Source organism: Orycteropus afer, unplaced genomic scaffold (assembly GCF_000298275.1).
Source record: "Orycteropus afer afer isolate SDZICR_OR568_19922 unplaced genomic scaffold, OryAfe1.0 scaffold00174, whole genome shotgun sequence".
NCBI lineage: Eukaryota > Metazoa > Chordata > Mammalia > Tubulidentata > Orycteropodidae > Orycteropus > Orycteropus afer.
In genome coordinates, this window is record NW_006921761.1 from 4631362 (window position 1) to 4641287 (window position 9926).

General features: G+C 62.0%; 1 protein-coding gene across 1 annotated transcript in view; it reads left to right on the forward strand.

The window, feature by feature from the left end:
* Positions 1-22: 22 nt before the first annotated feature.
* AGPAT2 (1-acylglycerol-3-phosphate O-acyltransferase 2) overlaps positions 23-9926 on the forward strand; it is a 13081-nt gene continuing 3177 nt past the window's right edge. The window contains exons 1-4 of the mRNA XM_007946929.1: positions 23-204; positions 8860-8993; positions 9274-9449; positions 9659-9754. Of these exons, the coding sequence (XP_007945120.1) occupies positions 23-204; positions 8860-8993; positions 9274-9449; positions 9659-9754 (588 nt within the window). The remainder of the gene's footprint in view (positions 205-8859; positions 8994-9273; positions 9450-9658; positions 9755-9926) is intronic.

Below are 9926 nucleotides of genomic sequence, written 5' to 3' on the forward strand. Positions count from 1 at the left end.
GTCCGCCCGGCGCGCCGCCCTCATGGAGCTCTGGCCGTGGCTGAGCGCGGCGCTACTGCTGCTGCTGCTGCTCGTGCAGCTGAGCCGGGCCGCCAACTTCTACGCCAGGATCGGCCTGTACTGCGCGCTCTGCTTCGGCGCCTCCGCCGCGGCCTCACTGGTGTGCCTGCTGCGCCACGGCGGCCGCACCGTGGAGAACATGAGGCGAGGGCGCGGGGCCGGCGGGGTGGGGGAGGCCCGGGGGGGGGCAGACCCGCCGGGGCGGGGAGCGGGGAATCCGAGTGAGGGGAGACCCGGGGGGGCGGAGACCCCGGGCGGCGGGGAGACCCCGGCGTCGGGGGAGGAGATGGAGCCCAGGGCGCGCCGCGTGGGGGCGCAGAGCGCGTCGGCCCGCCGCCGTCCGCTTCCGCCGGGCGAACTTTTTCCCTCCTTCCTGCCCCGCCCCTCCCGGAGCTCCAGCCGGGGCGCGGCTGGGGCGAGGGCCGGGTCACGGTGACCCCCCCACCGCCGGGCCAGGACGGACGGGGGTGCAGACGGGTCTTTGCGCCCGCGCGCCTGGGGCGTGCCAGGTGCGGGGCGGCGGGGTGCCCGGCGGCTTTCCAAGAGAAGGCGGAGCTGGGCCGAGCTGGGCGGGTCTCGTTCCTGCTTCCCGGGCGGGACTGGCGGGTTCTCCCGCGTTGGGTCCTGGCAGACCACCGCAGGGTCAGAGGTCGCTGGAATTGAGGTTCCCCCCTCTCGCCCACTGCCCGATGATAGATGCGCCTGTGCCCCACGCCCCGCTGGAAGGGTCCTGTGGCCCTTTCCTTAGTAGTCTCGGGAAGGTAGGGGACCCCTATATGAATTGCTGCCCTGCTAGAGAGACATTGGCCCTTGGGGGTCCAGCTTCCAAGCAAGGGCCTGGGAGGGGGCGTGGCCGGAAATTTCCGGTGACCTGGCCTCCCAAGGCGGAGGAGCATGGCCTGCCAGGCTGGGTGGGGGGTCAGGTGGGGTTGAAGAGACGTTGGAGTGGTCTGGGTCAGAGGCTGAGGGGTGGCTTCCGGAGACCGGCCTCCTTCCTGCTCTTTCTCCACGTTTCCTGTCCCTGAGGCCTGTCACTGCATCTCCACCCGCTGGGACCCTTGCCTTTGCAATGTGGCCACTGCCTGGCTTGTGGGGTGTTGTGGTTCCTGAGGCCCCACCGTTTTGGGCAGCGGTTTCCTGGGCTCTCTGCCATTTTTGCTAGGGCAGCCTATGCCCAGACTTCCTGGTCCCCCCGGCCCTGTTTGCAGGGGCCTGTAATTGCCCTGGGTGTTAGAGGGATGATGGCGTCTAGTGGAGGGTGGGCCTAGTGGAGGGGTCAGGAGAACCAGACAGGGCTTGGCAGGTGCTCAGACTGTGTGTGCTGTCTGCATGCCCCCAGGGGCAGTTAGGTGACGCCTGTCCTCCCAGGTGGGAGGCCCTGGGAGGACTCTGCTGAGAGAGTCCCCAAGGGTGAGCCTCCGGCACCTCATTGGGCAGCAGAAAGGGCAGGCAGCTCTCTGGGGGGCTCCGTGGGGGAGCTCTGAGCCCCGCAGGGAGCCCTGGGGTGTCCTGGGGTGTCATCAGGGAAGTAGCAGCCCTGTCCTAGAGCTGACCCCTCTGCTCTGCGTCCTGTCATTGGTGGCCTCTTCCCAAGGCCAGCCTCACTCTCCCAGGGGTCCCGTGATGACGAACCTGGAGCTGCCCCTTCTGATGTGGTGTCAGTTGGGGGAGGGGCGTGGATGCCCGTGCCTCCTGCCCCACCCTGAGCTGTGCAGGCCTGGCCTTCAGACCACCACCTTGGCCCTCCCAGGGAGTAGTCTCCTTGGCCCAGCTCACTTGGCTTCCGGCTAGCAAGGCTGTCCTCGGGACCTTGAAGGCTCTGAGGTGCCCCATGGGGCTTGCTAGCCACCCTCCCTTCCCCAGGGCAGTGCCCAGATTTGGGCTCTGGGAAGGGCCCACTTCTGGGAGACTGGCAGGGTAACAGCAGGTACTTTATTCCTGCTGGGATGTGGGGGACCCCTAGGGAGGAGAGAGTGCTAATGGGTTGGTGGGGCTGCCTGTCAGGCACCTCCCTTCCCCCTGAGATCCCCACTTCCCCAGGTGTCCCATGAAGTCTGCCAAGACTCTCTCTAGATGGGGGGGGGGCGGGTAAAAGACGACTGAGTCTTAAGAGTTGGGTTAGGGAAGGCTGGGGCAGGGCAGGACACTATAAATCTGAGTTCCCCAGGGGTGTGGCCAGAGAGAAGTAAGACTCACTTCCAGGGGTGGGTAAGAGTGGGTCGGGATGGGCCAGACTTTCACTGGTATCTCCCAGACCCCTGGGCACCCAGTGCCTAGCTCCTTGTCTCCAGTCCCGCCCTAACTTCCCGAAAGGACCATGCCTCCCATCTTTGATGCCAGTGTCTTGCCTTCCGTCTCTTGAGTGCCTGCTAATCACCTAAGATGCCCCGAAACCTTGGGAATAGGGCTTCTTCTGAGCTCCAGTAACAGGAAGAGCCTGGGGTTTAGAGAACAGCCTGACATGGGACCGTGGGGTGATGTGACTCCCATGGGGAGGGGAGGAGGGGACTGCCCAAAGGCGCAGCACTGGGACTTGTTTGGGGAGCGGTTCCAGAGTCCAAGCTTTGTGTTCTGTGTGTCAGCCCAGTGCCAGGCGGGGGCAAGGCTTCAGGGAAGGGTTGGAGCTCCCCTAGGCACCTGAAGAGGCCTTTCCCAGGTGGCTTAGAGCCAGCGTGCAGGGAACAGTGGTGGGAGCAGAATGGACAAGGGTGGCCTGCTTGGCATGGACTCAGAGGCTGGGACTGAAGAGTCCCCCAGGCCTGCCCTGTGTGCAGGGACCTATGTGCCCATCCTGGGATGCAGGTGCCACCTGACAGCCGTTTGACAGAGAGGGTGGTGAAGCTGTGAGTTTCAGAAAACCCTAGGACCACTGGCTTAACAGAGAGAGAGGGAGACTGGTGTTTCTCAAGCACTGAAGGAGCCCAGCTGGGGGCGTAGAGTGCTTGGGTCCTCTGTTCTGTGCCTCCACCATTCTTGAGGTTCTGGGGGCCCACATCGTGGCCACATTCTGGCCACTAAGGTCAGAGGGAGAGAGATTAGAAATCTGCTTCCATCCTAACGGCCAACGCCTAGTTGTCATGGCAGCGTATAGCTGCAAGGGAGGCTGGCAGGCAAGGGGCTCCTTCTGCAGTGTGTGTCCTAGCTCAGTGCTGTCCACAGTGGTTAGGGCTCAAACACAGAACGGCCCAGCCTCTTAGAGCTGCCGGGCTACATCCTGGCCTGGCCCTGGGTGGATGGCTGCGTGGGGACGGTGCAGTCAGGGAGGCCTGGCCCCAGCCCACATCACTGCCCAGGTTGGGGCAAGTGCTGTGTTCTGCTAGGCCCCCCGCCCCAGTATCTTCTGCAAGGAAACCAGCGCTCCCTTATCCCTACCCCGTCCCTCCCGGAGGATAAGGGGCCCTTATCCCTCTCATTAATGGGTGGGTGGGGTGCACCAGTGGGGCCATCTGCGCCACTCCCCAGGCTCTTCCCCCAGTGCTGGCCCTCCAGTTTCTGAAGCCCCTTCTTCTGAACACCCCGGGCATTCTGTGGGCTGGAAAGCTCCCTCCCCCCCTGCACGGCCTGGTCCCGTCTTTGTGCCCCAGCTCAAATGGCGCTTGCTGGAAATTCCCCTGTACTGCCAGGTGGCCTCGGGAAGCCGTTAGGTGGCCTGCACACAGCCTTCCCGACAGGGCCTCTGTCACCGCGAAGGGTCTGGCCAAAGACAGGTCAGCTTCAGTTCTGCACGGCTGCCTAGGTGTCCGGGAGCCAGGCCCCAGGGCAAGGGTCAGCGTGTGGCTGTGAGGCAGAAGGACAGCGTGGCAGTGGCCTAGACAGTGGCCTTGACCTGTCTCCCCACAGCCTGGGACAGGTGCTAGCTGGGGGGGGGGCAAGCCCCTGCAGTGAGCACTTCTCTGAATTCTCGTGTCATTGGCACCATGGCCACCGTGTGTGGAGGCTCTGAGTGCCTGTTGGGAACCCCAGAGCCGCCCAACCTGGTTGTGTTAGCCTTTCACACCCTTCACTTCACGGACAGGAAGCGGCCACTTAGGGAAGTCAAGTGCCCTGCCTGGGGCGAGACTGGCAGGAAGGAGCCAGGGTCTGTGTGCCCCAAAGCCAGAGTACCTGGGCCAAGCTTAGATTGCTCAAGACATCTGGGCTGTTTGAGGCACTCAGTACCAGGCTGGTGGTTCCCACCTGGGTCCTGAGAGAAGCAGGGTGCGGTGAGGACACCCCCTTTCAGGGAGCTGGCTGCCCCTGCAGGGGCTTGGAATGGGGCTGGGCTGGCCTTTGGCACAGCTGGCACTCAGCCAGCTCCAGCCGAATGGCAGTGCTACCCTGGGGAGCCCAGGAGCTGGGCTGAAGGTGGCTAGAAGCTGTGTGAGCCCCAGACAGGCCCCAGTGTCGGTCATCTGGCCTGGTTTTGGGGTCCTGGCTCCTTTGGCGGAAGGAATAGAGCAGTCCCTGCTCCTGTGGGGTTGATAGCGGGAGGTCTGGCCAATTTGAGCTTTCTGCTGGAAAGGCCAGAGCAGGCTTCCAGCCCTGCTGGGGGGTGGGGGCGACTTCAGAGCCCAGGGGAGGCCTCAGGACGCTGCAGCTGGCAATTCCACCTTGTGCTTCTCAGCACTTGGGATGGGGAGGCCGCTGGCCAGCAATTTTCACTGCTCAGAAGCGGGGTGAGCAGCGGAAGCCCAGGCCCAGGCTGGCCGCCTGGTTGGGTGAGTCTGCTCAGCACAGCATCCTGCCCTCTGTGCAGCGGGTGTGATAATGGTGGCCGCCTGCGAGGGGATCGTCTGGACTAAAGGAGCCCTTGGTGGAGTAGTTGGCACAGAGTGTTCAGCCAGCCAGCCACGAGAGTGGTGACGTTATGACACCTGCCTCCTTGGTTAGAACTGCACTCGGCAGCACAGGGACCCCAGCCTGGTGCCGGGTCCACGCGGGGCCCGGAGATGCCTGTCAGGTGCCTCTGGGGGGGGGGGGTCATCTGCTTCCTTCCTCTTTGAGGGAGCATTTCCCAAATGATTATCTCTGTTCTCCACTTTTGCACAAAAACTTAGTAAGACATTGGGAGAAGGGGAACCAAGCACCGCACGGGTCCCTGGCAGGTTACCGTTGCTCCTTTGGGGACGGTTCCTCTGTGTCCCTGTCTCCCAGGATCTGTTCTCCTCTCAGCCCACGGTCAGCCATGTCTCTGAATTTAGTTGTTTGTAAACGCACTGCCCTGGGAGCCTTGGCTCCCTTCTGTTCTTGTCACCTGGCCCCACCTGTGCAGAGACCCAGCCTTAGTTTCAGTCTGTCCGTCTAGGGAGAGGCCAGGGCTAACTGCTGGGGCAGAGCCTGGAGAAGGCACTACCAGGCACCGCCTGCTGGGCGCGGTTTAGACAGTAGCTTTCACTGTATGTAGGTTACAGCGCAGGGAAGCTGCAAGGTGCAGATACGGAGGGAGACCTGCAAAGGCCACTGTTGGTTCTCCAGAGCTGCTGTGAGAGAGAGTGGCTCTCCCAGCAGAGCGTTAGTTTGTTGCAGCCCGGGAGGCTGAGTCGGAATTAGCCTTCTCTCCAGGAAGGTCCTGGTTCCTGGGCAGGCTCTGACCTCATCTCTCCTCTGGCTTGTTTAATCTTTTTTTATCTATCAAAAGAGATTGACTCCAGATATACCCCACACTAACCCTGCTCATTAGCATAGCAAAGGCAGCACATTCCCGAATGGGATTGTAACCACAGGCAGGGGTGAGGAGTTGCAACTCCTACTTACAGGGCAGTAATTAAATCCATAACAGCCGCTGGGAGTGGGGGTGGGGAGAGAAGGGAGGGGCAGGGAGAGAGGCCACTCCAGTGCATTTCAGCTGGATGCTGGGTCTCTCACCCTTGCAGATCTGTGTGGGAGGGTGAGTGAGTGTGTAGTTACTATGTGGAGTAGCGTCTAAGGTATTCAACTGCTAACCAGAAGGCAGGCGGTTCAAACCCACCAGGCACTCCTCCGAAGGAAGACTGGGCAATCTATTTCCGTAGTGATACCGCCTTGGAAACCCAAGGAGGGGTGGCTATGAGTTGGGTCTGACTCAACAGTGAGGTTTTTCTGTTTGTTTTTAATGTAAGTGGAGTAATACACTATGATGACAGTCTGTTGTAGTCTGCATTGTGGGCTGTGATGGGGCCCCCATCAGTGTCACTGTGGGGAGCATCGAGGCCACTCTGGTTTCCCCACAGGGAGTATCTCTGGACCACCTCAGGGTAAATTTCCAGCGGTGGTGCTGAGACTGGAGGGACCAGGCTTCCCTAGGGCTTCTGCCAAGCTGCCACCCTGCCCTCCATGAAGCAGGGACCCGGGCAGTGTGGCCTCAGTCCTGCCAGCAGCTCCCCTGGCTTCCAGCAGCCACCTTGTCAACACCTGGAGCTACCGGCTTGCCAGTCCGTGCCAGTCAGAGGGGTGGGGAGGGCAGGCTGGTTCCCATCTGCATGGCTTTGCTTGTCATTGCCATGGCGTCGATCCTGACTGGAGACTGTTGCCATGGCGTCAATCCTGACTGGTGATGGGTGTGTGCAGAACAGAACTGCTCCGTGGGTTTCAAGGTCGTGACCCTTCAGAAGCCAGTCACCAGGCCTGTCCCCCAAGGCTCCCCTGGGTAGATTTGAACCATCGACTTCTTGGTTGGTAGTTGAGCACTTAACTGCCACCCAGGCCCCTCTGACTTACAGTGAGGTGGAGTTTGTCCCTGCTCACTAGCCATTCATTTATGTGTGCACATGTGTGGTATGTGGTGTGTCTGCATGTGTGTAGTACGTATATGCTGGTGTGTACATGTGTATGGTGTGTGTGCGCATGTGTGGCGTGTGTGCATGTGTGGTTGGTCTCTGAATATGTGTGTGGCGTGCATGTGCGTGCATCTATGTATGCACATGTGTGACATGTGTCTACATGTGTGTGGATGCATGTGTGATGTGTGTACACATGTGTGCTGTGCATGTGCGCGTGTATGGGGTGTGTGTGTATGTGCACTACCTGTGTCTGGCCTTTCCCGCCTCCTTCAGCCCTCACAACCCCAGAACCAGCAAGTCCTGGAGGGAGTGCACTGAGATGGGGGCATCTGAGAAGGAGATGCCCCTGCTTCCAGCTCCAGGGAGGGATGGCAGCCTAATCTTTAGAGCAACCCCAGCCTCACCTGCAATGTGGGGTAATGAGTGTTGCTTTTCCGTCCGAGTGCAAGTCCTCAGGTGCAGCTGGTCTGGCCAAAAGTGGCTTTGCATCCAGGACCTGGCTTTGATTGTGCGTTTCGAGCTAGGTCTGTGACCTGGGGCTCGCCACCTGCCCTCCTTTGTGTAGAGGGAACACATCCCTCCCTAGAGGGGCTGTTGTGTCCATGGGATAGACGGTCCCGTTCCAGGGTTAGGAGCCCCGGTGCGGGGCCGCCGTGTCCCCTCAACCCCTCTGCCATCCGTGGGGGATCAGAAGGACCCAGGGGCTCTTCAGGGAGCCCTGAGCAGTGAGCATCACCCTGTTGCCAGACTGCTGTGCCTTTCTGGCCGTGAGCAGAGCTCCCCTGTGGAGCCGGACTGCAGCTGGCAGGTCTCTGTTCCCACCTAAACCCTCTGGGCCTGGCCTACAGCAGTCAGTCTCTTTGGATAGCTGGAGCTGGGCATGGGAGAGTTGATGTGCCCTGCTGACATATCTGGGCGCCCCTACTGCGTGCTGCTTTGGGGAGCCGGTCTGGCACTCGCAGATGTCCAGGACGACCTCCCCAGAGGACTTTGCCACCTGCAGGCTCAGGGGCCAGGACTGAACGTGGGCTTCCAAGCCTGGTTTCCTGGGCCGTGTCCTGCCTCTGCATCTCAGCGTGACCATGGGCGGGTGTAACCTTTCCAGGCCAGAAACACCATCTGAAATGGGAGCCAAGGGCAAGCCTGTAGGGCCTTGGAGAGAGAGGGCAGCCGGAGGTCAGAACTCTGCACAGCTCTCCCTGGCTTGCGTGGCCTGGGTTAGGTCCCTTCCCTTTGCTGGGCTCTGCTCCCAGTGTGTGGTGGGCTTCCGTCCCCTGCAGGGGATGCAGGGCCCGCTCCTCCCTTGTTGGGTCCTTTGGTCCATAGGGTTGGCACTGGGCTCTCAGCTGCCTCACCGGCCTGGGTCCTCCCCTTCCACCACCAGCCTCCAGGTCCCAGACTTTGTGCCCCTGTGGGAGGGCTGGGGGAGCGAGGATGCAGCGAGGGGCAGACCCTTGAAAAGCAGACCAAGAGGAGACCTTTCCCTTTTGGGAAGCACAGCCATTGAGACTCCCCGCCCCTCTGGGGGAGCCAGGCAGGGCCTGGAGGGCTGGCTCAGGGTCACACAGCCGGCCTGGAGGGCTGAGGGTGGGACCGAGTGCCACACCTGGGGAGCTTCCGACTCAGGAATGTGGCTTCGCCCTGAGAGGGAGGTCTGAGGTCCCAGTGGGTGGGGCATACTCCCTGTGGACCCTCTGGGGATCCTTCTCGACTCTTCCAGCTTGGGGGGGGGGAGCTTCCTGGGTGTCCCTGGCTTGAGGCAGCATCCCCCAGCTGCCTCTTTTCCCATGGCTGTCCCCTCTGTACCTCCGTGTCTTTTGACAGGGAAACTCGTCACTGGGTGGAGGCCCTTCCCCAAGCTAGTGGCCTGATGGAGATTACGTGTGGGGTTAGGATGAGTGCAGTGCAGCTTGAGCCACACAGCCCAGAACCCCGGGTCTCATCTAGACTAAGGCTGGTTCTGCTGCAGGGGTCCCCTCTTCCTGCCCTGCGACACCCCTCCCCGTTTCCAGGACAGCACCACAGGAGCACTGCGCCCCACTCACTGTTGTCTCCCCTGCAGAATCATAAGCTGGTTCGTGCGCTCCTTTAAGTACGCCTATGGGCTCCGCTTCGAGACCCGGGGCCGCGAGAAGCTGGAGGTGGACCGGCCGTGCGTGATCATCTCCAACCACCAGAGCATCCTGGACATGATGGGTGGGTGGGGCCGCGGGGGTCCAGGCCGGAGCAGCAGGCGCTGCTTCTGGGGTAGTGCTGGGGCCTGCTCACTTGGGAGCTGACACGGGGCAGGCAGGGGACCTTGGCCTGGAGCTGGGTGCTGCAGGCAGGAAGCGGGCTCTGAGAGGTGGCCAGTGGGAAGATGTGACTTGGGCGAGCCGGAGAGATGACAGGCCAGGGCTCCGAGTGCCCCTTCTTCCCTCGGCGCATGGGGTGGTGGCCGGCCTGGGCTCTGAGCACCCCTACCTCCGTGGTGCAGGCCTCATGGAGATTCTCCCCAGACGTTGCGTGCAGATCGCCAAGCGGGAGCTGCTCTTCCTGGGCCCCGTAGGCCTCATCATGTACCTGGGGGGCGTCTTCTTCATCAACCGGCAGCGCTCCAGCACTGCAGTGACCGTGATGGCTGACGTGGGTGACCGCATGGTCAGGGAGAACGTGAGTGCTCTGCCAGGCCCCAGCCACCCAGTGGCTGCAGGAACATTCTCGCAGGTGCCCTGACAGCACGGAGCGAGACTCTGATGGTGTGGAAAAGGCCCGAGAGGAGTGGGTCGGGGGCTTCCCTTAGCGGAGGTCACTTGAGAAGTGCGGGGAGAGGGAACATGGCCCCTGGGGTGACTACAGGGCCACTCCCTGTCCTCCTGCAGCTCAAAGTGTGGATCTACCCCGAGGGTACACGCAACAGCAATGGGGACCTGCTGCCCTTCAAGAAAGGTGCCTTCTACCTGGCTATCCAGGCCCAGGTACAGCCGCCCTCCTGGGAGGGGGGAGGGGGGAGCAGGCCCACGTACAGCCGCCCTCCTGGGAGTGCCCTCCTGGGAGCAGGGTGGGGATGGGGGGTGGGGGAACAAGCCCAGGTATGGGGCCCCGCCCTCCTGGAGGGGGAACAGGCCCAGGTACAGCCGCCCTCCTGGG